Source organism: Haemaphysalis longicornis, unplaced genomic scaffold (genome assembly GCF_048455015.1).
Source record: "Haemaphysalis longicornis isolate Haplotype H1 unplaced genomic scaffold, Haemaphysalis longicornis Haplotype H1 scaffold_12, whole genome shotgun sequence".
Taxonomy (NCBI): domain Eukaryota; kingdom Metazoa; phylum Arthropoda; class Arachnida; order Ixodida; family Ixodidae; genus Haemaphysalis; species Haemaphysalis longicornis.
Window position 1 is genome coordinate 45,964,001 of NW_027526225.1, and position 27,980 is coordinate 45,991,980.

Below are 27,980 nucleotides of genomic sequence, written 5' to 3' on the forward strand. Positions count from 1 at the left end.
GGGTTGAGCTTCCCACAATGGAGGTTCAAACAGGTTTAAAAATGTTAATACCGTTCGCAATCTAGATCGTCAAGGCGATCTCGCCTCAAGGTACAATCCTTGTTCTTTCAATTTTAGCACATGTCCCCGTGGCCCGCATTGGCCCGCATCAGGAGCTGATCTTTTGGGTGTACTGCGCCCGTTTTACAAAGCAATGATTTGGAAGAAACAAATTGGACGAGGAAAACGTGCACAACAAATATGGGAATCGGTAGAAGACAAGGGTGCACTATGCGAGAAGTTGGAAGGGAACGTCAATCCTTTGTGTGTGCACAGCGCGAATAAGCACGGGAAGAGCAGCTAACAGGGTAGACGCCTGGTCTCTGAAACGCATGCATGGACGGCTGGAACCAAACCTCTGTGAGTGAACCTAAGAGAAATGGCGCCAAATGAAAGTGAGACCGGCATTGAAAGAGCTGTCCAAGTCTGTGTCCAAGCTGTCAAGGTTCACAGGTGTTCACAGCTGTCCAAGTCGGTGAATTGGCTCAGCAAGGTACCGGCGTCTCATTTTTGAAAAGGCTGTGTCTAGAGTGCCGTCCGGCGCTATTGTAACGATTAGCCTGTGACCCGGTTTATTTTAGGGGGGAAAATAATTATAAAAAATAAAAATACAGCACAAACAGAAATATTGGAATATAGCATACTAGTCAGGAAGCGAAAATCATGAATGAGGAAAGTCTATCTTTAAGGAGAGAGAGAGAGAGAGAGAGAGAGAGAGAGAGAGAGAGAGAGAGAGAGAGAGAGAGAGAGAGACGTTTACTAAAAGAAGAGGTGTCGCGATTGTACTTCTCTCTTCTGGTTCTCTACGGGCTCGAAGAATCAAGTCCTGAATCCCCCAAAAGTAGGTGCTGGCCAGAGCGCGACCGCATTTGTGGTGGTTGCTTAGTGAAGGCCAGATGACGGGCAGGCCATTTTTGTAGCGTAAGCTACACTGGCCGAGGTTGAGCAGTTTTGCGTGGACCTTGTAGGACCCTGCTGCGCAAGCGCGAGGAGCATTGGATTGAACTGGATTGGATTGAATTGGCTTGGATTGGCTTAGATTGTATTTAATCCAATTGGAGTGCGGGTGTGTAGAGAATTGGGTCTGCACATTCGCCGGTTTGCGCATTCCAGAGGAGTGACGTCATAGCCTTGGCAGACGCACTGGCGCCGCGCGTGCCCAGATGTGCGCCTCCTTTGCGCAGTAGCCAACTCTGAGGGTGCGCCGGAGCCGCTTGATAGCCGCTTCGCGTGGCCCCTGGAGAGCCGTGCTGCGCATGCGCGAGGAGCAGTGACTGGACTGGACTGGACTGGATTGTATTAGATTGGATTGGAAATCGTTTTAGCAGCAGTAAGCATGATAATCAGGTAATCCTAGACAACCAGGAAACCTAAGAATAACCAGCTAAACCTTAGCTCACGCTACGTATATCCTGGCATAGCCGATCGAGCTAAGCTACTGCTAATTTTTTTTTCAAAATCTTGTCTGACTATAACTTTCTCCATTTAAACTACTATAACGTTTACAGGTGAAACTTCAGCTAAATCTACATCGTGAAAATGCAGGGCGTACACGGTTCGCCACTTTTCGTGATTTTTTTATATTTTTCCCAGTTCTTCGAAAAAAAGCCACCAGCGGGGCTGCGCAGCGCGCACAGTCACCTCGCATGTGCACCCGCTTTTGGACTCCTTGGCTCCGAAACGACAACCGCCACCGCAGCAACTTTACTACGCAGGTGTTTGTAGCGTCACCAGCTATTCGCCGATACCACCCATGACCCAGTCTGAGCATCCGGTGGACCACAACCAGTGCTTCAAGATTTGAGGTGGGGGAACGCTGTTAACCCTAACCTGTTCCTGGCAGTGCGCGCAGCGGCTGCGCGTGCCCCCGGGCGCTAATTCAAGATGGCGGGTTGCTCTTAAAAACATGCGCATGTCTCCTGTATCCTCTGCCTTCCCGCTCAGCTGCAGCTGCCTCCCCTTCGCTGCCGAATCTTCTTTCTTTAATTTTCTTACATCATTTCCACGATTGTCCTTCGGCCAACCCTTTCCTTATTCATTCGTGCTGGTTTTGTAGTTGGTGAGCTCTATCTGCTACCGCACCTTATTTTCTGGCAGTTTACTTATTATATTTTTACTCCCGTTTATACTCACCTTTTTTCTGTATTTATTCACTTTTCTTCTTTTAATCCAAATTAGTTTTTCCTCTTCTCTCAGTTAGCGCCCATTTCCTGGCTAATCCCCCTGAGTGGGTACGAGCCATTTTTTTTGGACCAACAACAACAACGTCGCGATTCACGGGGTTCTGCCGCCGGGATGTATGCTCTGCTCACCTGCGCTACATTGAAAATTCTAAACGATTCTCTTTATGATTGAGATTGGGCATCCTCGCTTTGATTTTCCAGTTTTTTTTTTTTTTCTTAAAACCAACTGATCTAAATTATCCCTCCTAGGCGTCTCGTGAATTGATAAGAATACCATTCATTTTTACAATACTCTGTTGTTTGGCCGATCCCCTGATTGGGTATGCGCCATAGGATCAACAACAACAACAACATCGGCAGCGTTCTACTCCTCGTGCACGCCTCCACTTGCCATGGATGAATCGAACCAAATGCAACCAACTCATGACCCCGCCAGTGGACGCACACTCCCGCAATATGACCCGTGGCAACAAGTGCTCCATGCCCGCCATCAACGCAAGAGACTCCCGCAAGCCGATCAACCGCTTCCAGCTAGTCCCGCCCCACGCAAGCCAACACTCCCAAAGCTGCCCGCAAACGACTACAAGATCTTCATTCGACCTCGAGGCGGCCTGCGAGTCGACGCCTGGACAGCCGGACAGTATACAGGTGTTCTGCTCAAAAGTCACCACGTTTCCACAACCCGCTCAGAACCTCATCACGCTCAGCACACCCAACGAAGCCTGCGCAGACGCACTACGCAAACTTACCAATATTCATTTGGGCACCACCGACTACGAAATCACGACGTATCTTAAGCACCCTCCGGGCACTTGTCGTGGCGTCATACAAGGCATAGATCCCGGCACCTCTCCCGAGCAGCTCCTCACACTCATCACAACAGGACCTCAAATACTGGAAGCTCGCATGCTCGGTATGTCCGACACGGCAACCATCACCTTCGACGGACCCCACATGCCTTTTTACGTGCGTGTCTACGGAACACTTGTTCGCTGCAAACCCTACCGCAACACCTATCAGTGCTGTGTGCACTGTGGTGAACTTGGACACCGTTCGCGGTGTATGCGCTGTTCAGTGGCCGATTTTGTCTCTTTCGTTCCCATTAGGGAGCGTATTAGGTGCCATGTTTTACGGGTGCCCAAAGTGTCCTGCAAGCGATCGCAGAATTGCATCCAGTTGTGTTGGCTGAAGGATTGTGCATATTCTTCAGCTTGCCGTGTAAGGTGTGCAATGCGTAATTTCAACTTCCGATTTATTTTGTCGCACTTCCAACGCTTGATGAGGCTGTTTCTCGCAGTCCACAAGTTGTTGAGGCGTTGGTCAACAAGTGAGAGGGAATTCTTTTGAGTGGGCTTTCAGTACATTCGAAAGAGCAGCCGTCCATCTACCGCGGGTGAATGTTCTCGAAGGGGTTTCCAGTCCGTGAGTCAGGCTGTACAAGCCTATGCGAGAAGGGGTGATGCCTTGGATTGTTATGAATATAATGTGGTGGTCGCTACCAAAAGTGTCAGGGAGGCATTGCCATGTGTATTCCGTCACGTGGCGAACAAAAGTGAGGTCTGGCGTAGTATCCCTTGATACACTGTTGCCTATCCTCGTGGGAGTGTTCGGGAGGTTGCAGAGCGTAAGCCGGTGTTGATTCATAGCGTCCCATACGATGGTGCCTTTGCGGGCATTACGGGGGTAGCCCCAGGCCATATGCGGAGCATTAAAGGAGTACTGACACGAAATTTTTATGTTACGTTTTTTTCGCTGCTATGCGTGCCTACCAGCCCACTAATCATAGAATGACAGATTAGACGGTCGAGCGCAGCGTAAACATTCACTTACGGCGTCGTTTATTCGTGCCAGTTTCGGTTTCGACTGAAAAACGCCGAGCGGCCGCCATGACAGCATGTATAACATGACGTCACCATTCTTGCCGTATCGCTGCCTCTCTGGAAGCGCGCGCGAGCGAGCGCACGCGCGCGCCCAGACCGGCCGAGGTTTTCGCCGTCCCCACAGGCCCGGGCAGCATGACGTCAGTCCCAAAACCATGACGTGTACACACGCCCGAGCAGCGCGCGCCAACCACAGCCAGCGCGTCGGCTTCGTCACGGGAGCCCCGACGTCGGCAGTTTGGGGCACGTAGCAGATGATGTCACGTCGGCCCGCTCTGGGCTTTCTCGTGCGTGCGACGATTAAAATGGATTTTAAATATGTTTCGCTGAACGGTTGCTGTTGAAACTTGCTGGGACATATCTCCTGATAAAAAGGAAGCGTTTTACATAGTTATCTCAGCTTTGAAATTTCGTGTCAGTACTCCTTTAAAATCTCCAGTGATCACAAGCTGGTGGTCTTTAGCGAGGGAAAGTACTTGTTTTAAAAGGGAGGGGAAGTTGGCCAGAGTGAGCTGAGGGGGACTATAGACGTTTAGCACAAAAACACCGCGGTCACTCTTTCGAGTTGGTAGTATTTCCACGAGAATACAATCGATGGTGGACGTCGAGGCATGGCGCTGGGCAGTGTAACGGTTGTGGACGAGCGTAGCTGTGCGTATGGATGAGTCGTTTTGGAAGGTATTGTAGTCTCTAATGGTCGGGTGCTGTGCGTCAGCTTCTTGAAGGGTGATGATGGCTGGGAGGTGTTGTGATGCATATGGTTGGAGGGAGGCTTTCTTTTTTGGAATGATTACGTGGAGAGCGTGGAGGAGGCGCGCCTTATACACAACCACCCAGGCACCGAGCAAGAATTAATTGACTCCTTACAAAACAAATTCGCACGTTACCCGTCAGAACCTTCTCCTCAATATCTGGTGTACTCGGGCAGCCACAATGCCGCACTTGACACACCCTTCACCATGCAAGAACTCGAAGCCGAACTGAGTAAACTCATCCGCAACACTACGCCGGGACACGACCACATCCCCAATAAGCTCCTCCGCAATCTGGACGACTTGGCTCTTGAGAATCTCCTCCAATACACCAATGACCACTGGGCCCGCGGCACGCTCCAACCACAGTGGCGCCATGCCGACATCACACTTATTCCAAAGCCTCAGAAATCCGTCTCCCTTTCAAACCTGCATCCTATTTCTCTTACCTCGTGCGTCAGTAAGCTTAGAGCCACTAGATAAAGTTAGCTTATTTAGTGGCTCTAGGTAAGCTCATGGAGCATTTGGTTCACACTCGATTGACTGACTATATAGAAGACAACGCATTACTACCAAATACCATGTACGGCTTTAGACCACATCTGTCCACTCAAGATATTCTACTTCAGCTAAAGGAAGACATCATCCTTCGTATTCCTAAAAATCACAAATACTGCATTCTTGCTTTGGATATCAAAGGAGCCTTCGATAACGTCACTCACGATGCCATCTTACATGGCCTCGCCACCCTCAACCCCGGTTCGAACACCTACAACTATGTTAAGGCGTTTCTAACAGAGCGCACGGCGACAGTGGGACTTAGACACCTACGCTCACCTAAGTTTACCGTAGCAGCCGCCGAGCTTGTTGCAAATCGCGTTTGAACCTCCCGCGCAAAATGTCACCTGGTTCGGATGAGACGCGAATGCAGGAGGAGCGCCTCGGGAAGGTGTAAGGGGGAGGCAGTGAGAGCAATGACTCCATAGCAGCGTGTGCCGCCCTCCTCCCCACACTTTCGTCAGCCGCTCGGACTAGCGTCTCGAGCGAGCTCGCATTCTGTCCTCCCCCTCAAACTTTCGCCACACTCTCCGCCACCGTTTTCTTTGTCTTCGCTCGCTCGATCGATCACAACTCCGTCTCGCCGCAGTCAAACCGCAGTAGCGGCTGACAAAGTGGTGCACACTAAAATTTATCTCCTCCAGTGCCTCACGCAATTACTTAAAAACAAAAGGATATGGAAATATAAAAAAAAATCTGAAAATGAACTCTGGAAATCAGAAAGGCCACTCTAAACCAGCACCCTCAAGTGATTAAAATTCTAGGACACCTAAGCGCTTAAGTTGTAGGGAATGTGAAAGCAATTTGTGTTGCATTGTTGAAGCCGTCGTGTTTCACAGCTGTTGTAGATGACGATTTAGAGTCCATTGCCGCGATCACCGCACTGATGAAATTTGTAGAACAGGTGTCATGTCGAAGTCAGCAAGTGCATTCGATGCATGGTAATGACCTGCTGCTTACAGTGACGCGTGCCAAGTGGTACACGTGTCCTCTCATTATCATCGTCATCATCCTTGCCTCTTTGCGATGTTTTATTCGGTTACTCTGACCCGAGAGGCTTGGCCAATTGTCCTGGTCAGCACCACGTATACGTTCTTAGAGGGAATGTGCTTTGCTAGCTCCTGTAATTCCTACTTGTGTAATTACCATGCCGAAATTTGTCTTGTAGTGGTGAGTACATCTCTAATCAGGCCAAAGGCCACAAGCGATTCGATGTCGGAAGTTCCTTGTTTATTCGCACAAGAAACCTCTGCTCTGCCGAATTTTCTTTTCAACTCAACTACAGTCGGGTACAAGTTAAGAATGGCAATAGCTCGTGTAGTGTATCACTCCGCCGAAGTAACAGACCCGGATGTCAACGTGCGTTTTGAAACGAGATTGCGCTTAACACATGCCATTGTCTTCTTTTGAAATGTGGCATTCATTGACCTGCTTTTTATCGATTGAGCAGTCAGCCATTTTGGGTACCATCAGTTGCATCGCTGCGGGGGGGGAGGGGGGAACCTGGACCACAGGTACCATCCCCTCGGTAAGCGGAGGAAAGGGGGGGGGAGTGCCACTTGTTTCCTTCCAATGTATAATGTGGACGTTAAAAACTACAAGACGACTGTAACGAGACCATAGCTTGGGAATGTTGAATTTACGTCCCCACCAGCCTATTCAGATGTGCTGCCTGGTATAATGGAAGGAAGGAAGGAGAATTTCGGTGTCCAAGAATCTCCCCGGAGTCGATGACTGGCATGGCTTGAAGAGTTAATGTAGTGCGAGCAGAGGTGAAGGAACAATTCCTGGAGGGGGTGCCATTGGTGAGACTGCGACATGCGGAAGGGTGTAGCGAGCAAGCTTGTTCTTCAATGGGGCCAACAAAAGCCCCTTTAGCACATCCAGGACTACTTTTAGGGTTGAATGAACCTGTTCCAAACTTGTGGCATTGATAACATAGACTTCATGAATGCCCCTTGTGAAGTGCTTTTAAGATCACGCCCGATTTCGATTGGTAACTTGAACCACTTCTGTATCAGTTTTCAGCGAGCAGATTAAAAAATAAACTTGAAGGAAACCTTTTTCTGAGAAAAGGTGTCCAGGGATTTCAACATTTCGCCACTTTCCTTCAACAGGCAAATAAACTGAACCCATCCAACTTGGTAGAACACACTGCCATAATTGGGAAAAGTCCAAAAGTCCTACCAACACAGCTTCCTCCTTACAGTGGAGACTTGTACGATCGGAGGCAGTGTGGATATACACAGTCGCGACTTAAATGTGCATGCAACAGGTTGCAACCTTGGGTAATTTATGATAAAACTATCAATTCAATTAATCTATTTTAATAAGGAACTGCTGCATGTGCTTTTCACCCCCTTCTGACACCGACCTCCTCACGTCCAGATACTAGCTACTTGGCTATTCTCCATTTAACTAATTTCATGCAGAAATGTAGAAGCTGCGATGCATGTACAATGCACAAAAGAAACGCTTCCACCTGATGGGAGAAGTAGTCAGGTTTTTGCACACAGAGAACCAGAACAAACACAAGCCAGAAAATTCAGTCAAACCATTAAAGGCTGTGGTCAATAAGTTTACCAAAGAACTTGCCATGGATTTAAAGGAGCCATGAAAACAAAGAATAACTATGTTCAATTTCAAAGAATTAGCCTTCGGCAACTCACTGAGCCCCGTTCCAGCCACGAAAGACGTTTTCAACCGGGGGGGGGGGGAACGCACTTGATATTAAACAACTTTCAAATTTCGCTCTTAGTGACTTGACATGGGCAGCAGAGACGAAGGTCGGGCCCGCACTGAAAACATAGTAATTTGTATGTTAACTGTATCTTAGCATTCAGGTGACGCGATCTGCGATCAAACAAAACTAAAACCCCGCTACAATCACCCGGTCATATTTCTTGGCGGTGGCCTAGGTCAGCTGCCCGCTAATCACACAAACAAGATTCTGTGACATAGAAAATTCACTGGAAGGAGTCGCCACCAGCTTCATACGCTTTCTTTCTTGCAGTAGACTCCGGTTAGGACGAACTCGGTTAAAACTAATTTCATAGTAAAGACAAACGACACTCTTCTCTTTTGTAACGTGCAGAATGCAATTAAGACGATTTTCTTATAATATGAACAAATTCTCACGGTTTGTTTGAGTTTGTCTTAAGAGTTTACTGTATTGTGATTATCTTTTGAAGTCCCCAATAAAAGTGGTAACCCTGTTATCGGGACAAAGAAGACTTTATAATGAACAAAACTTCTATCTTCACGCCTTCTTTAAATTGGCCCATCTTGAGCTTACAATGTGCAACAAGCTTCAACTCGTTGAATGGTTAATGATATCATCCACGCAGGCCATGTTGTGCCACACGCGTAGTTTCAGGACCCCAAAATCTAGGCTGCTCAGGGCAAGACCAAACGCCAACACCAGTACTTAGAAATGAACAAACTAAGGGTACGTTTTATTCCGTGACAAAGTAAACAAAAAGCTGGGGGACTGCACCCACACACGGGACGTCTGCACCTCGAAGGCATCCTAACATTTCTCATCAACAGAGCCTCCAGGCGAGAAGGCCATCGCAGCAAGCGGCTACTTCAGCCGGACAAACCGGAAACCATTTCTCGTGGAGCTTTGAAAACTCCCGCGCTCACAGCACAGCGCACGGAGTTCTCCGCCGCAGTAAAGTTTCTCATCTTGACGTCTCCAAAGGGGGTCTAACTACACGTCACGCGTACATCTTTCCCGAGGTCGTCAGCCGTATGTGCACGTCCGAGGCTTTTTTTCTTCTACTCAACCAATTTATTTCTTGCCTGTGCCTTGCGCGATGACGGTGATGTCGAACTCCTTGTCGGCGATGTTCAACATCAGCGAACTGGCGTTCAAATAGACTCGGTTCTGCGACTGCGCGATGGTGCGCGCGATGTTCTGCGCGGCGCGTATCTTCCGGAGCTTGAGGTAGCCAGGGTTCTTGCCGATCGCCTCGCCCAACATCTTCGCCGCCTCCGCCTCACCCTCGGACTGGACGATCTTCTGCTGGCGCTCCTGTTTCGCCTGCTCGACGGTGAACTGCGCCCGCTGCGCTTCCTGCTGCGCGACCTGCTTCGCCTCGACTGCGGCCGAGTACTCCTTGCCGAAGCTCAGCTCCGTGATGGACACGTCGTCGAGGATGATGTTGAAGTCGCGCGCGCGGTCGATCAGCTCTTTGCGGACCAGAAGCGAGACCTGCTGCCGCATCGTGATCAGCTGCGACGCGTTGAACTTGGCCACGACGCTCTTGAGGACCTCGTTGCAGATGGAAGGCAGCACGCGCTCGTCGTAGTCGGTGCCCAGCATGCGGTAGAGCGTGGGGAGCATGGCGGCGTCGGGCCGCGCGAGCACTCGCAACGAGATGTTGACCATCTGAAGGTCCTTGCTACCCGTGGGCGAGGAGATCTTGCGCGGCCGCGATCGGATGTCGTAGATGATGGGGTACTGTATCCAGGGGATGCGGAAGTGAAGGCCCTCGGTGAACACGTCCTTCTGGATGCCCCCGATGCGGTTGAATATGATGGCCCGGTGCCCGCCGTCGACGGTGAACACGGACTGGGTAGCCGCGTAGCCGAGGCCCGCGGTGGCAGCGAGAAGCTTGAGGCCTAGGCCTAGCCCCTTGGGAGCGCCGCCGCCGCCTTTGCCCAGCTTGCTGGCCATGTCCTTCAACTGCTGCGCCATGCTGGCCGAGAACACGGACTTGCGGAGATGGTGGAGCGGAGGAACACGCGGCTGATGCAACGACGACTTTACGCGTCCTTGTAGCGGGCTGTTACACACGGAAAAACTCACGTGCGCAACCGGCGTTTGTTCGCAGGTCTGCACCAACGCCGAATTCCCCGCAGCAAACAAGGAAAACGTAGGTGGCGCTAGTAAACATTCCAACTATTTACAGTAACGTGAAAACAAAAACCTTCTGCATTACGTCATGCTAAATAAAAATTATATTTTTGTTAGTTATAGCTTCCGGCAATTAAATTTCTAGGTTATATTAAAGATTTTAATTGTCAGAGCAAAACGAGTATGGAAACTGGACTAGTACGTCTATGAGTCAAGTTTCATTTGCTCATTTCTCTAGCAGGTCGTAGCAGACGGCCGCATTTTGCACACTTGCCATTTTTCGTCTGCACTGCAGAGGCGGCTGGAGTCGGCGCAACCCTACAAGTACGGTAAAAGGAAATTATCCTTTTTTTTTTCTCTTCCGCGGATCTGCACTTCTGCAAAGTTCGCGCCGCTTACAGCACCTGCAGAATCGCTTATACATTCGGTATGGCGCATATTCGTCGGCAGCGAACGTTAGATCGATGTTGGGACGCACGTAGGCGTGCGTGCAGTAGCCGCCGCGACGTCTCCACCCTGCACCGCCCGGCTTCACGAGGAGCTCATGGCCGCTAATGTCTTCGCAGTATTTCTTTCTCTTGTTTACCGCATCTGTACTTTCTCCTCGTTCCGCGCATCCTGCTCTCTTGTAAATCGTCTGCGACGGGACAATCGCGCAGACGATGTCGCCTTTTTCGTCCGTTCGGACCGGCCGGATCCGTCTCGCGTATCAACGCGTAACGGCACGTTCGCCCACCTCTATGTGGGTCAGGCGATCGGCTTGGGTGGCCGCGCACGAGCCGGTCTCGTCTTTTGTGGCGTGTCGTCTGCGCGTCTCCTGTTGTGTTCCTTGCAAGGGGCCAATTTACTCTGGGGCGGTCCCGTTAGCTTAGATGGCGGAGACTTCCGGAGATAACAACAGTAGGCGCGGCCTGCCGCGATTTCGCGTGCTGCTGAAAGGATGAGCGTACGGAGCAGAGTAATAATTTTCTCCGCTTTTACGGGACGCGTCGATCGTTTGCGCGGATCCCCGACGCGGCGCAAATAAAGAATTTATACACTCGTTCGACCCTCGTGACGACGCCCGAGCCGTGGGCAGTAGTTTTGTAACTGCGCTAACTGTGCCGCATGCGCCATGTGATTGAAACCTCCTTTCCACCGGCTTGCCCGCGCCTGAAAGGTTGGATGATGAGTGAGCGCAGACGCCACCTGCTTCAATCTTTCGCAGCTGCTTGGTCGTTGTTTATTTCTGAAGACGCTGACAGTGACAGCCGGTAAACCCGGGGTTGTTGCGAGCACGTAACACAATTTCATTTTTCTTGCCCCCCGAAACATTACCTGGAATCTATAGATTCGAGAAACAGAAAGCTCTGTTTCGAGTTGAGCTGTGTAAATTTCATTAAGCGTCGCCCGTGCCGAAAAAATTAAACTCTGTGTCATACAGGAAACAGAAGCACATATTGTCGTCTAGTAGAAAAAGAAAGTTTAGTTCCAACCTTTCTCATTGCACCGAGAAGGAGGGAATTTAAAAGAGATCAAAATCGTGTGACTTTGAATTTTTGTTTAGTATCGCAGAAACCACCTTGGTTCTAAAAAAAATATTGTGATGGTTGTTTCTTTCATATTTAAATTCAGTGTGTGGAAGGAACCTTTAAGGCAATCGGCCCACCTTAATCGAATGCAATTGAATCAGTGACAAACAAGCTACAAAGTGGATGACAAAAGGTGACATAAATAGTGAACACTAAGGCAAAAACCTGGGTGAAACGAATCATGATTGGTAACGGAGGTATCTTGCTTGCGCAGGAGACATTGTGAACGAGGAACTGAACAGCATGAGACTAACAAGGAAGTAATGGCACCCGCTCTTAAACGTAATGTGCACTTTTTTTTTTTTTGATACACGTGCAGCTGCTTTGGCCGCATTTTTTTACTTTTGTAAAATCTCTGACCGCAGTTCTACATTGCAATCGGCTACTGAGCTCCAACAACTTTACAGCGAACGTCTTCTTTTTCCAGAATTTCAGTCGACAAAGCTTCGAACGCCGGTGATAAGCTAGGAAAAATTTTCAGAAACACCTATGCCGAATTTGTCAGGTAGATGCTTGACACGCCCTGCTGTACACCGAGTGCCTTTAAAATTTGCTTCAGTGGTAAACGCGAATGCTTGCTCGGAAGGCATTTTTTCAGGTGCCATAAAGCAGCTTGTTAGCAAGGTGGTGTTTTATTGAATACCTTCATAAAACTCTATGTATTCCTTTGATACCTCTTGGAGTTGGCTTCACAGCTATGGGCAAATCCTTTGCTGCAAAGACATTTCTCCAGGGGCAATGTAGGAAGTCTGATATCAGTAGGGCCTTTTACGAACCTCCAGAAGACCTCATGGTTGAAGTAGGCTTCCCTGCTAAACACAATGGGAAGCATTTCTTCGTGCACCATATAAGCAGTGATATACCAAATTAACATTGTCCCTGAAGAAGAAAGTGTATGACAGCTGCGTATTACCAGTACTCACCTATGGGGCAGAAACTTGGAGGCTCACTAAGAGGGTTCAACTTAAATTGAGGACGACTCAGCGTGCAATGGAACGGAAGATGAGAGGTTAAGGGACAAGAAGAGAGCGGAGTGGGTCAGGGAACAAACGCGTGTTGGGGACATATTAGTAGAAATTAAGAAGAAGAAATGGACGTGGGCAGGGCATGTAATGCGAAGGCAAGATAACCGTTGGTCATTAAGGGTAACAGAGTAGATCCCCAGAGAAGGCAAGCGTGGCAGGGGGCGGCAGAAGGTTAGATGGGCGGATGAGATCAAGAAGTTTGCGGGGATAAATTGGTCGCAGTTAGCCCACGCCGTGGTAATTGGAGATTAATGGGAGAGGCCTTTGCCCTGCAGTGAGCATAGATAGGCTGGTGGTGGTCGTGACGACACCAAATTAGAGGTGCCCTATGGAATTTTATTAAATATTTTCATAAGACCTTATGTATTCCTGTGCACTGCTATGTACCGATTCCCTTTAAAAGTATTTCGCTATTCTTGGAAAGGCATTTTCCAGGAGGGGTAAAAAAAGTCTGGCATCAACGTACAATGGATGAAGGGCTTTGTGTTAATTACCGCTGTAAGAACTCGTGTATCCCTATTGGGCGCTACTCATCGAGCTGCTGTAAAGTTGGCTTCACTGGTATAAATAAATTTATTGCTGCGAAGAAGACATTTTTCCTTTAGTGATATAAATGTCTGAATCAAAGTATGGCGGCCCTAGCACATTCTATTAAATGCCTCGAAGGACACAATGTATCCTTATAAAGTGCTATACACTAAGCTGCTTTAGTGTCAGCCTCACATTTTTACACAAATACATTGCTGGGACTACATTTTTCCAGGGACAGTATAGGAGGTCTTATTTGAAAATATGAAGGCTAAGGGGCGTTATATAAATACAGTAAAAGCTCGTTACTTCACACTCGAAGGGGACCATAAAATTGTTTGAATTAGCGGGCGGGCACTAGAACAAAAGGAAATCGCGCCACACTGCGCGGGCGGAAGACAAAGAAGCCACCTCTGGAGTCATCATCGTGAATTAGGCGCTACTATGCGTTCATGGCAGGTGATTTCGTAAATAATGCATCGTAAATAATATTGGCGTGCACCGGTGCACTGGCACCGGTGGCACGGCGCCCTCTGTAGACACGAAATAAGCTGTTGTGGGAGCGTAGCGTGCCCAGCACGCTTTTGTTTTTCTGTTCCGTTGTTTTGCATCTCTAGTAAATTTGGTTTGGATTTGCAACACATTGTAATCACTCTGGGCCGACTTCTCCTGCCAGGAGCGATGGAAACCAGGGGATCATAGTTCAAATTAACCGTTCTGGATGCCGACGCAATCGAATTATCGGGAGTTTTCCCCCATTGAAATAACAGATAACAGGGGTGGGCCAGGACCGGGGCGTGAGTTCGAATTAACGAGCTTTTACTGTACCTCGATGAAACGTCATACAGCAAGCCCATTTACTGGGGCCATGGAGACAAAATTCAGCTCTGTTCAATTTGAAAGAGCTAGCCTTTGGGTGGCTCACTCCATGCCATTCCAGCCATGAAAGACGTCTTTTTACCCGAAATAAGGCAAGAAATATTAAGAAACTTTCAAATTTTGTGCTGCAGTGATGCAATATGGGCAGGAGTGGCGTAATTGTGCCAACAGTAAATACATAGCTGTCAGTGTGTTAAAGGAGCCATGAAGACAAAATACAAGTTGTGTTTATTAGAAAGACTGCTTAGTCACGATAACAAGGATACCAATATCATCGCAATCTTCGAACAAATAACGGAGATATTAAAGAAAAGGTGTGAAGCAGTCGCGACCCCCTAGCCAATTTCCCGCAACTCTTCTATGACGTCGCGGAACTTTGTTTGTGCGATTGGCGGCCGCCTAACTGACCTGTCGCGGCGACACGACTGGACGTCTGTAATGGGGCCTCTAGTTCCATTTGACCGCATCACTTGAATGCTAACGTGCAGTTAACGCACTGAAAATGATATTTTATTGTTGGCCCGTATGACATCATTCTTGCTTATAACACATCACTGTGGCGCAAAATTTGAAAGTGTTTAAATACTTCTTGCCTTTTTATCGTTAAAAAAACATCTTTTGTGGCTCTAATAGAGCTGAGTGAGATACTGAATCCTAGTTCTTTCAAATTAAACGAAGTTCTATTTTCTCTTCATGGCTCCTTTAACTGCACATTAGGCATACAACCACACAAAACTAGAGGCCCCGCTGCAGTAGCTCAGTCATGTTTCTTGAGAGTGGCTTAGATCGGTGGCCGCAATCACGCAAAGTTTCTGCGACGTCATAGAAGAATCACCGTAAACTGGCTGGGAAGTCGCCACCGCTTTTTTTTTTATTATTACACCAATCGTTTGTTCGGAGTTTGCGATGAAATTGACCCCATTGCTGTCAAAACAAACAACGCAGTCTTTGTAATGAATCAGACGTAGTATTTCGTCCTTACAGCACTTTTAAAGTCGCCTTAACTGCAATGCGCAAATGCTTTGCTAGTGAGACACTTTTCAGGGACAGTGCGAAACCTCTTATGTGGGAATAAGAAGACCCTATGACCTTTTACTTATACCATTTCCGTATGAGGCAAAAGTGGGATACGTCACATTGAGGGAATGCTCAAACATATTGCTTTTTAAAAAAAATAGAGCTTGTCAGAGTCTGGTTCAGCGTGTGAGTGACATTTGGGTGAGGCACATTCAGGTTTTTACTGCAGTGAAGTAAACCTGAACACCTAGTTCACACTTGTACACGTCATCCCAGGTAGGTAATTCCATCCAAATTGTATCTGACTATTTGCGGCTGGGGCTGTTGGCGTCTCCTGTCGTCGTTGTCGTAACCATCGTCTCATGTAGTCACGGTACTAAAACACTGGGAAACTCATTTACACATCTCACTAGAGTGTAACTCGTACTAAAAAAAACACCGGAACTCTCGTTTTTGCCTTGCACTAGAGAGCTTCGTGCTTCAAAGACAAGAGACTGTTACGGCAAAGCTGGATACCTCTTCCCCACAACGGTTTCATTTCCGTTGGTAAAAACGCCAAGCCTCCAAAAATGCACTTATACACTGCATGCTTCGCCCCTCACCAGGTTTCACATTAGTGGAGATGGCCCGGGATTTTTCTTGTGTACAAGGACCTCTTTGAGTATCGAAAAAGACACATGAAGGAATTGTGCTCACAACCGATGCAAGGAATAAGGAAATCGGAGTGAAATCCAGAAGTGGTTCGGGAAGCATGCCTGCGTTCCATGGCCTCGAATTTTTCCCACTCGTGTGACCTACGCACAATGTTTACGTGTTTCAAGGATGCGCGAATGTCACAGCTGTCCCAAGCGGGTACCTGCTAACGATTTTGTGTGCACCTCTCTCTCGGCTCTCTAAATTAGAGATGGCAGCACTCGTATGGGCGTAAAAGCGAATACAGCAAGCCAGCATTTGCTCTAGCCAGTTTCCGCGACTACGCCTAAAGAATCAAGATCGGGTGGTTCATTTCCCACTGTGCGGGAAAAAGAAAACGCACTTTGCTCAAGTTATTTAGGCATTTAATGGTTCGTTTCATGCCCAAGTTGTGTTGGTCAGGTTCTGATTGCCTTTTTCAGTGGTGGCTTGGGAAAATATGTGTAGAAGCTATCTGTAGAAGCTGCCCAACGAGACAGGCACATCTGTCTCATCGTTCTTCATTTTTTCTGCCATTGCTTTTAGCACTTTTTCACGAAGCAATATGCACCAACTAACCCAACAGCTTACTTCACTGTGTACAGAAGCCGCATCTTCGTGTGCAATGGCATGAAGGGCCTTAAAGCAAACACATTGGGCAATTCAGTGAGCGACGTCGGAAGAATTATTTTTCCATGGTGACAGAATTGTTTTGTCTTGGACACTTTAATCAACTCCTGAGGCGTTACCGTGAGGCGGAGTATTTGCGCACCATATATGGGCAGAGTAAAAGTCACTCATAAATAGTGCGGTGTTCAACGTTCCTGGAATGGGAATTTTGTGCTTAGACAATCTGATTGCTTTGGCTGATAGCTGGACAGATATGCAACTGCTACTGATATTTATGACAGGAAGACCACAGACCTTAGTTTACATTCCATTTTATGGGGAAAAAAAACAATATATTGAAGGTAGTGTCACTTTAGCATGACAAAATACTGAAAGCAAAGGGATAGAAATACTTGGGATTGCAGATAAGTGAAGGAATTAATTACAAACTAACAAAGAACGACTTGGCATTGAAGGACAGCAAAGCACAGCGATAATGAAATGTAACGAGCACTGGTAGGGTATAGCAAATACGAACTAGTACAAGAAAATGAGAAAGGCTCATAGTGCTTCCACGACTGGCTCTTGTGAATGAAGTACTCCGATTAAAATGACACGCCCTATCAGGTTCAGAAGCAAGTCGGGAAATGGTGAAGCGTTTGCTTTCACATGCTTATTTCAAAACAATGAATGAAGCAGCTTTTAAAGGGGTATTGGCTGGACTTTATTCGAAGTCTGAGTAATATATGCTTTTAAAAGATGTTAAAAACTGTGGGTACCCTGGCAGTTCAAGTATCTAGGTTTCTGTGTTTAGGTGTAAGTTTAGGTTAAGTGTATTCGCCTACACAAAAAAAGCTGATGTGACCAACTTAATTTTTGCGTCTTTGGCAAATGGCTTCCGATTCATGGCGGATGGGGTTTGCCAAAAAATGGAGCAAATTATTGTTGCTCTACAAAAATACATACCAAGTGAGCCTTTCTGCTGTGGTCAGTGAACGTATACGGAAAGTTATTCTTAAAATTTTTCACGTGATTGTTGAGTTTAGAGCACGGTGTAAGATAAACTTTTAGGTGTAGACACCGCCGCCCCAGAAATCTGTCAAATTATTAATATTATAATTCTTTATTCGGGAGGGGCGACTCAAGGTCTAGTGGGGGATGACAAAACATGTACACTCAGAATGAAAAAACATGTTTGGTGCGTATAAAAGAAGCGCATGCAATTCAACACATTATTGGAAGGTGATAGTAACCATTTAAATCAATGCCAGAGAATTGTATGTCTTCCCCCAAGCCCTAGGGTTTAAAAGTAATGCCCAGAAAGTGAATTACAAATCTGTGGAAGCCGCAAAAAATTCCATGTGGGTGGAGAAAAAGCCGACAAGGGTGTAACATAGAGCAGCTACCACCTGTCATGAACAAAATTTAATTTACTTAAGACAGTTGCCGTCACCCCAATACAAAGGGAATGCCAGGAAGGATCAATCAGTCGATCGGAGTATAACCCCACGAGTATACGTCACCTACACGCATTCTCTGTGAGCTTTTTGCGATCTTGTTGGGTCTTTGACAGGGCGACGGCAATTTAAATGAAGCTGTGCAGTTTAAAATCAGGTGCTATTGAACAAGCAGCATCGCTCTGCCTTCTCTCTCGTGGTAAGGCATCGTTCTAAAAAAAAAAAAAAAGGAATGCGAACTCTGGTGACCTCGTTTTGTCATTAGAGAATGATGACCTGTAGAAGGACACAGATGTCAGAAACATCTTTGATCTCCGTAGGCTTTTTGACAAGCTGCCAAAACAATCCCTAGGTTTTTGTTTCTTTCTAAATTTGGGAAGAAATCTGTGTTACTTTTATTTGGCTGAATTTTTTATAATCTGAACAAGCCTTCTTGTCTCTGTTGGTTTTTTTAAGTATGTCAAGTGAGACTTGTTTATAAGAACCTTACAGGCTCCAGGTGGAGCATGGGGTAAAGGAGGGGCTATACAAAAAAGAGGAACTGGGGCATATAGCCAACACACTGGAAAAGGGAAATGTAAACAAGATTAACAGAACAATATCTTACATTTTTAATAAAAATAAAAAGGTACCCTAAAAAATTCACAAACACTCAAATCAAAAGGAAAATACAAGGAAGGTATAAACAGAGATAGAAAGAATGGTTATCAAGTATGTGTGAAGCACAAATGTGAAACAAAAATATTAGGGAAAATGCACATTTAGTTCACGAAATCTGTCGCGATTTCTTATTGAAGCGATAGCATCCAGAAGTTCATTCCAATGAGATATGAAATGAACTTCCCGAACTTCAGTAAACTGCGGTAGTTGTAAGGTAGGAAATAGAATTGTTAACTTCTGCCATACTGCTGCTAAAGACACCACGAAGGAGCTATCTGTATTCCTTGGGCTTTTGCAGCTAAAGCAAAAGAAGTTCTAGTTCATGGCTTGAACTCCAGTGACCACTAGTGCAAACATGGGGGGGCTCTCTCCACCAGGTAGCGTTTGAGCGTAACCAAATCTAGCTGGAAAAAGATTTGCGCTCAGCGCAGAGGTGAACGTTTCTAACTGTCGTTCACTCTGCCCTTCCCCCGCTGCAGGTCTCGTTGAAAGCTCTTTCCAGAGGCAAACTCCAAGTTCGGCGGTCATGTCGCTCTCCCCGATCGAGAAACTGCGTCACCAGTGCTTGCAGCGCGGTGCTCACGGCATCAAAGGCCTGGCGAGGTAAGTGGACTCCACGGGCCATTTGCCGTGCCCTCTCATTAAAATGCTGGTGGACAACTTCGACGCGTTTGAACCATTCAAGATACAACAGGGCCACAGTAACGATGTGGTTACAGTGTAACAGAAGGTAAAGGTGTGTCGTGCGGGGGAAAAAACCAATGGAGTGCATGTCCCTTTTGCGATGAAAAAATTGTATGGAGCGCAGGCATTCCCCAGAGAACTCCTCTTGCAGCCAGCGCCACCTATAAGTTTTTAAATCAAACTGAACAGTTATTTGACGGGTTTTATAAAACTTGATAGCATAAAATGGAGAAATAAGACTATTTAGGGCAATAAATAAGGACTGATTTAACCAACAGAACTTCTGAAACCAACTTATAAGCAGCGGACGCCAGGGGTGCTGCTTACAACGGGAGTTCCTCAGCAGAAATTTTTATCACCAAAGGGACCCCCCTAATCGACCCCGAACGACACACCTCTCTCTCTTCTAGTACACAGTAATGTGGTTTAGGATGTGGCTTATCAACAAAGTGAAATCACGTTCTCTTCCTAACCAACCAGCTAGCTGTAGCAGCATTGTGATCTTTCGAAATGTAGGTGTGCTAGTTTTCTAGATAGCCCTGTGCAGGGAACGGGTTTCTTTCACGCCCAGTTACAGTATAATAAATGCCATATTTATTTGCTTAGACAACACACTCGCACATCACACACGCTCCCAAAATTGGTCATCAAAATCTCTATAAGGTTTTTGCAACTACCACATCCTAAACTTGTCTTTCGGGTTCGCATTAGAGAAATGTACAGTTACGGGGTATTTTTCACTCTCTGGGTGACAGCTGCCATCATATAAAAACCTTGTTTCTCTGGTCCCTGTTGTCTGGATGGCTTCATCTGGCCGCCGCATTTAAGGGGGGTTCATGGGTCTTAAAAGAGTTTATTCTCATTTTCAAGTAAACTCTGTGTAAATTGTCAGTCTTGCTGCTTTTTTCCTCTGATTTTAAATATGGCATTATTTTTTTTACTCGGTTTTATCTCTTTCTCTTCTAATAGGGAGAGCGTTTCCAACTAACGTCACTGGGATGTAATAATCTTCTTTGATCTACTATGTTCTGGATGTAAATCGACGGTTCGAGAAACACTCGCGCCGAAAGATAAAAAGTCTGCAGAGCAGACGCGCGGTATTTGATTCGCCGACACTCTCCCACGCACGTCACTTTGTTGACTGCTGCTTCGCCGCCTGTGTATTATTTGAGTTGTTAGGGGAGCCTAAGTTCGCTCCAATAAACTTGTTTTACCTTCGAGTCAACTGCGTCATCTTCGGCTGCGTGACAATATACTGTAGTGGGACCCCCATGTGTTGAGAACATGCACAGAGATAGATTATGTACAGCTGCTGAGAGTGAGAGATGCCTCAATTTATTACCTATATTATGTGAATACGTGGTTTATAGTTAGTGTCCAAGTTGTGTTATGACTCATGAGAGGCCTGAAAGAAGCACGCTTGCTGGCGGCCATGGTGCAGGCAGTTCCGCATCATGGACGACTCCGGGGACAAGAAGCTGGACCGGGAGGAGTTCACCAAGGGCCTGCAGGACTTCAAGGTGTTCCTGAGCCCCGCCGAGGTGGACGCCCTCTTCAAGGAGCTCGACCGCGACGGCAACGGCACCATCTCCTTCAACGAGTTCCTCCAGGCACTCAGGGTGAGGGGGGGGGGGGGGGGGGAGGAGGGGTCCATTCTCGGGGCCGTCCAAAGCTGGTACGAACGGCCCAAGGTTTGCTGAACATAGCTCGAAGGGCGTGGACACGGGCCCTTCAAGCAGGGTAAAGCAACAAGACCAGATTAAGGAGAGTTTACTGCGGTGCAGCACTGCAGACTAACTTGTAAGACGAGGGTTGGACTCGTCGGCGTTAGTCAAAGCGGGAGTGGGTTGATTCGTTGTGCTAGTTTTTGCCAACGCTGCTTCACAAGGCATGCTGAACGCAAAGGGGCTGCTCTTTGTGAATTTTTTGTGCTCTGGATTCTATGTCTTTCCTTGCACACTAACAGTTTCATGGCGCAGTCCACCATCTCGTCAGACATTCCTAGCATAATACAAATAAAGCATTCGCCAACCCACAGCTTCCTTACGACGTTCACCGACAGTCATCCGCACTTGCGTAGACAGCAGCATCTGCTCAGACATTCTGAATTGTGAGCTAGGCGCTGGCAAGTGCCCCCTAAAAGGGACCCCCAAATGTGGAAACAGGCTGGTCTATAGCACTCCATTGCAGTGTCATGAATGCAGATACACCACTCACGCTACCAGCAGCAGTTGTTCAGTAGCGCACATTCCTAAAGCATGAGAACGCGTCGGTCACTGCCCTAGCACATTTTTTCACACTTCGGTTTGCCACGTCAGAAATCATATACAATGAAATGAGATCGGAAGAACTCGTTTAAGTGTTCTTATAACAGGAGCGGTGACACAGCGAGCACTTTAGTGTAAAAGCTTATTTTGCCAAACACATGTTTGTTAGTAAGGGACATATTTCGGCTGGTAAACATTACGAAGCATGGCTTCAAAAAATTGTAGGCTGCATTCCCATTCTGGTCAAATGTTTTTTCTTGGTGTACAAGTGTAGTCAGATGGTTTGTGGGCTATAATTATGTAAATACAATAGGCAGAAACGAGAGGCAGAGATTGTGTTAGCACAATAACTTCACAACCAAACTGGCTGTCATCTTGGTATGCAGTTTGATGAGCGGGTGACTGGAAGACTACAAGGAACACAGAGACAACATGTGGAATGGAGTGCAAGCTATCAGCTATCTGTTACATGTTAACGTATTTGCTTAACGGAGATATAAAAAAAAAACATACCTACAAGAAACTCCCGTTAAAACGAACTGAAAGACGGTGCAAATCGGTTCGTATTGCCAGAAATTTGTCATAAGCAGGCGTTTTTTTGCACTGTGGATGTCCCAAGAGAGCAAAGTGCTGTTTGTATTAGTAAATATGAAATTCATCATAAGCGAGTTTTAACAAGAGTCTGCTGTATGTGCTAGCTCTAGCTATTGCATTATAGCTGTTGCTACATCGTAGCAAAGTGCGTGTGCGCTGGAGATAAGGTCGAATATCATATCACTGTTGTTTTTGTTAAAACCGTAGAAGGCAAGCTGATAGAGTTGTCTTTTTTTTATGTCAGAATTTAGCAGGCTTCCTAAGCCTTCCCTTTATTTCAGTTTTATCTCTTCCATACTGCTGCATATTAGCATTATTCGACGTAAGGGCATTCCTTGTAATGCGTGGCCTAGTTTCCAATTGTCTCGGGGCGATTGCACGTATTCATATGCACTTCTAATCTCTTATTTGCACATCGCCCTGTGTAATCTGCACAGTCGACTTTATGGCAGGGGTGTCTTATAGATAATGTGCGATCTGCAGCCAGCACATTTTTCCGTTTGCCTGACAAAGCATTTCTGTTAAGAGGCAATTTTTCTTTGCCACTGGTCACATTTTCGCACATTAGCTTTTTCGCACTATTTTTATAGCTTTCAGTTTTTGGGGTACTCGGAAAGCAATCTGTACATCGTAGCTGCAACTTTTCTAAGTAAGCACTAGCCAAGTAAACACCACCTCATGCAGAAAACTTTGTGAATGAGTGTCATTACAGGACTTATGGACCCAGGTGCCACAACATGTTCCCACTGCCTGCCTACATATGCAGGACAGACTGCAGTAAAAATGCGGTATTAGGGAAAGGGAGAAGGTGAAGATGGCTGGCGGTTTACTGTTCATACTTTCTTTGCCTTCCACTAGGCGGCAGCAGCTCACTGAGTTTCCGCTTGTGACTCGGTGTTTCACACCACATAAAAAATGAAAGGTGAATGGGAAAAAGAAATGGTAGCTTTAGTGATTCATTTCTGAACAAATGGAGCACCATTTGTATCTGAATAACAGATGAAAGAAGTGAGAAAGCCGTGGTTGTTTAGATAAAGCAAAAAGATTTTCAGCCCTTAGTTTTCAATATCTGCTCATTTCAAGGCTTTCACTTTGTGAAAGTGCCAGCAGGTGCTTATATTTGGGGGCGGGCTGCCTAGAATACAGCTTGGTTATTGAGAGTCAGTGTAGACTCTGTGTGGTGCTGCAGTTGGCGACACTGTATGCGTTCGTGACACCATATGCCATAGGCGGCCTTGCCGACTTGCTTCTGTAGTGGAGGGGGGAAAAAACTCTCCCCCTCGTTCTTGCTGCAGCCCCCGATGTCGGCGGCACGTCTGGAGCGCATCACGCAGGCGTTCCACAAGATGGACAAGTCCGGCGACGGGATCATCACGATCCATGACCTAAAGGGGGTGTACAACGCCCGCCAGCACCCCAAGTACCAGAACGGGGAGCTCACCGAGGACCAGGTCTTCCTGCTCTTCCTCAAGAACTTCGACAGCCCCAACGACCCTGACGGAAAGGTGAGCTGAGTTGCCGTACTGGGATGGCAACGGGACCAGGCAAATGGGACAAATGTACTAGAAGATATAGAGTACAGTCCAGTTAGGCAAGTTGGCGGATGCAGCAAAGTAGACGTAATAAAAGTTGCTCTGCGATGCAGGTTACTTTGGCGTCTAAATTGGAAAGCGTCTTCGTTTTCGTAATTCATGATGATTCCAACACTGAAAGTGGGGTTTCGTGCTCACAGTATGAAGGCCTGTCTGCATCGTATTGTTTTGTAATACGGTCATTGAAAATTGGGTGTCTAAACCCGCAATAATATGATGTACATGATAACATGCAAGGTTTTTCTTTCCTGAGAAAAAAAATTCATGCTACCTGTCTCTTGTCTAAAACTGTGCTTTGCTCCTCCTATTAAGCAAAGTTCCCAATTTCTTTAAGTCAAGAACACCCACGTTGCTGGTAGAACATGCTGCTTTTGAGGAATGTCATATACAGATAACCAAAGTAGCTGGCTAACTACAAAGCAATTGTATTTGTATTTGCTTTGGCAAGTCATGGGAGGCTGTTGATGATGATGATTCGTATTTAACTACGTATAGCCTAAAAACTTGGCACACAGGCAGTAAACACTGCCGCAAACAAACTAACTGTTGTTCGTCTTAACCCCAAAAATTCATCATAACCGAGTTCGTCTTAACGAGACTGCACTGTAGTTAGGGTCACACTCATCAGACAGACAACTGATTAATCTTTGCTTTCTCCCACGCGTGACGACAGGTGACAATCGAAGAGTTTGTCAACTACTACGCGGGCGTCAGCGCTTCGATCGACACTGACGCCTACTTTGACCTCATGATGCGCAACGCCTGGAAGATCTGAGCGATGCAGCATCCCCCCTCCCCAAGATAATTCCACCCCGTCACGTGACGACAACTGCCACACGCGCTTTTGTCCCGTCCCGGTGAGGAGCGTCTTCATAGTGCAACTCCTTTGTCACGCGATTCTCTCTGGCTTGCCATGTACCGTCCCTTGCGTTCTTCGTGCTTCTTACATGTCCAGTCGCCTTACTGCATTCAGCTTTTAGCGGTATGTCATCTACCTGTGCGGCTGCGTTTTGTTTTATTATTCGATGCAGGGTCATGTTTGTGATTCCCCTTGTTTGAAAGAAATATCTTACTGCGTGTAGCCATGAACTTGCCCCGATTTTATTGTTTGTTTGTTTAATTCCTTTAGTACTCATCGCATAGCGACTAAAGACTTGCGCTGTGACATTGGTGTAAATTGTTAGACTGGATGGTTACAGGCTGGTTGTTATTTATTTGCTATCAGAAAGTTGTTGCTGGATTGAATTGTTGGAATTGCAAACTAGTTAGAGTCAACGGCGAACTGTGTTGGTAGAAAAAGTCATTAGAGAAGCGGCTCCAGGCCTTAGTAACCAACCCACCGTGCGATTAGGTGTTCAAGAAATCGCGATTTACATGTTGCTCTGGCTAGTCAGCCCTTATTTACTTGTAAGCAAACAACCAAAAAAACGATTGTTAAGTGTCAAAGTGACGTGAAGGTTCACCTCTGTTCATTCGCTTGGAAAACTGGCCTGTCACTTTGGCATCTTAGGAGCGTTGTGGGAGAAGTGAGATGCTGCAACTTCTTTAGTTGCGACATTCCCAATGGCCCAAAGGTTTTTTCTCCTTGTAAAACACATTCCAATGCTCGTTGAGTGGTTCCGCATTGCTAAGGTTGCATGCAGTTGCGACACGTTGTCATTCCTGTTGGCGATTGGAGCGTTCTCTCGACAGATGTTCACGTGGGAAAGTATCGCATAGGATTTGGTGTGTAACGCAAGGTGTTGTGGCAGCTAAAGTTGCCGCCACGCTGTCACCAGATGGCCGTTTCTAAGCTAGCTCTGAAAACGAGCGTGAAATATGTTGTCAGTGACGTCAGTCGAATGGTGTGACCAGATGGAAACTATCGTCAGAGCAGTACATTTTGGGCACTAGTGCAGAGACAGTTCGTGTGTTGTTTGCAGTGATGCAGTTTTGCAACGTGCACAGTTTTACACTTCTAGCACTTGGGACGTTAATTCCCCATCTGTTCTCGGCGTTGACCCGGGCAAACAGACGGCATTGTAGCAACGTCGTTACAAATTCAAACCGTGGGCGAAACATTGCCTGGAGCGCTTGCATAGTGCCAGGCTTCGTTGGCCGACCTCTCGCTGCCAATTTGCCAGTTACTTGAAACGAATTTTAAGACGTTTCTCTAAGCGTTTTTAGCCAAATAGGCAGGTATAAACTATGCCGAATTTGGGCTCAATGCCACCTTGGCATCAGATTAGCAGCCGTTACAGCGCAACCAATCTTGACTCGACTACTAATGTCAATAGTATATATAATTCGGAGAAAGCAGAAAATCCTTGCACTTGGCACCAAGCCAGCTCGTTTGCAATTCCTAACCCCGCTGAGTACAGTAGAGCTGTCTCTTTCAGCAGTACAAGGTGTAATCAAGGTGCAATTTAGGTGTTGCATGTGTTGATTGGTTGCTGGTCTGCTGTCAAGGAGGCCTCTACACTGTAAAATGATTTACACCCATAAGGGTGATTTTTTTACACCCTAGCAAAAGCACAAGAAAAACACCCTTGTTTTGTCATTTATAACACCCTTTAAGGGTGTTATAAATGACAAAACACCAGTTAAAAGGTTTTTTTGTGTTTTACTAGAGTGCCAGGGTGTTAATTACATTATACACCCTTTCATAGAGTGTTTTCTTTTGTTTCTTGGTAGGGTGTAAGGGTGTTAGTTATAGAGACTGAAAATACTCCCAAAGGGTGTAAATCATATTACAGTGCATGCTTGCGTCTTGGCTTCAGGCTCCTATACGCTGGCTAGCTCAGGCGGCATCACGGCCGCAAGAACTGCATTTACAGAAGCCCGGCAAGCTCACAGCTTGGACAGCATACGGCTGCCCTGCCAATTTTACTCATGACCTTTGCGCAAGACAGTTTTTCGCCGTGCCAAGCAGTTGCCCGTTAACGTGAAATTTTAAGGAAGCAGTTTTGAAAGCTACGTATACTAACCACGCCGACGGTTTCCCTTCTACATTGCACGACTGCTCGTTTGGAAATAGTGGCACGCTTTCTGCATCTAGTCACGCGTTTTCTCGCCATCACGTGGTGTCGATGCAACTTTGGGTGCGGAGGCTTTTTTGTATGTGGATGCGCGGTTTTCCAAGGAGACTTGTTACGCAATGACGCTTGGCTTCGTCTTGTGTTGATTTGGCTAATTTCGGCATGGTGTGTATGCACAGCAATCTGTATACGTATACATTCTCACTGTCAGTGGCGTAATCGGGCTCAGACGTCGTAGTTTACGATGCTGTACGTATTTTTACGTTAGACTGTATTGGTTATGTGATGTCGCAGAAGTTGGGTCATGTGATTTATAAGTCTTTTTTACCAACCACACATCCCTGGTATTTTACATTACTTTTGAAAAACACGTGACATCTATATAAAGTCCACGGCTAAAACACTTGATGAGTATACATACATCTTTTGTGGCATTGTACGCACATTCAATTCCTGCCTATAGCCGTCGATACTTTTTCACTAATGGCTGCGCACATTCATAGTTAAAAGAGGTTGCTCAGCAGTGCTAGTTAACATGGTCTTTTGACGATAATGATTTGACTTTGAAACATTCGACTGCTGGTATGTTGTTATAATAGTTGACTTAAGGCGCACACATATACACAGCTGCTCTTACAGCAGTGCCCACATGCACCGTGTTCCATGTTTTTTGTTCGAACAGGTACTTTGTATTTGTACGGATTTTACGGATGGCTGAGACGTTACGGAGAGCAGGATTTCGCGAGGCATTTTACGTAAAGCTCAGGTTGGAACCTTTAAACAACTTCGTGCACCACTCAGCTTTTTTTGCGCAGTACCCTTTTGTTACATTGCTCTGTTATGGTCTCAAGATGTTTTATTTTTGGTTGTACTTTTAGCGTGGTTTTTATTTATTTTTCTTTTAAGCTATCTCAACTCCACCATGCATCACATCTTTGAATGCTCGCCGAATGCATACGCACAGCGTTTGAACGCACATTGTGTATTGCTTTGTAATTTATTGCCGGCTTTGCTTAGAACAAAACTGCATTGTTTGCCCTTTCTCGGTGAAATAAAAAGCTTCTAAAACATGGCTGCAGCGTCTTTGATTGTTACTTTTGGATTGACTAGAGTTTATGATGAGCTGTACTTGGTG

The 27,980-nt window shown here is 46.5% G+C and overlaps 2 protein-coding genes across 4 annotated transcripts; one reads left to right on the forward strand and one right to left on the reverse strand.

Annotated features, from left to right (window-relative positions):
- Positions 1-8,839: 8,839 nt before the first annotated feature.
- Phb2 (prohibitin 2) lies at positions 8,840-10,269 on the reverse strand. The gene has a single exon (XM_077693187.1). It carries the CDS (start codon positions 10,112-10,114, stop codon positions 9,206-9,208), a length of 909 nt encoding a protein of 302 aa, XP_077549313.1. The 5' UTR covers positions 10,115-10,269; the 3' UTR covers positions 8,840-9,205.
- A 198-nt stretch (positions 10,270-10,467) lies between these two features.
- On the forward strand, positions 10,468-27,917 carry LOC144162591 (calcyphosin-like protein). Of its 3 annotated transcripts, none has more exons than XM_077693189.1 (5): positions 10,468-10,597; positions 19,171-19,294; positions 20,817-20,994; positions 23,532-23,741; positions 24,502-27,917. In XM_077693189.1, exons 2-5 carry the CDS (start codon positions 19,218-19,220, stop codon positions 24,601-24,603), a joined length of 567 nt encoding a protein of 188 aa, XP_077549315.1. In that variant the 5' UTR covers positions 10,468-10,597; positions 19,171-19,217; the 3' UTR covers positions 24,604-27,917. The 3 variants fall into 3 exon arrangements, with proteins under 3 accessions (XP_077549315.1, XP_077549316.1, XP_077549314.1); XM_077693190.1 differs by having other exon boundaries at positions 10,498-10,602; XM_077693188.1 differs by lacking the exon at positions 10,468-10,597 and adding an exon at positions 12,093-12,126.
- Positions 27,918-27,980: the final 63 nt, after the last annotated feature.

What these genes read in the sequence shown, in the direction of transcription:
- Phb2 (XM_077693187.1), bottom strand. Translation starts at nt 10,114, where the DNA reads ATGGCGCAGCAGTTGAAGGACATGGCCAGCAAGCTGGGCAAAGGCGGC.
- LOC144162591 (XM_077693188.1), top strand. An exon ending in GGCATCAAAGGCCTGGCGAG is followed by an intron (nt 19,295 to 20,816) that starts GTAAGTGGACTC and finishes GCCATGGTGCAG; the next exon opens with GCAGTTCCGCATCATGGACG. An exon ending in AGTTCCTCCAGGCACTCAGG is followed by an intron (nt 20,995 to 23,531) that starts GTGAGGGGGGGG and finishes TTCTTGCTGCAG; the next exon opens with CCCCCGATGTCGGCGGCACG.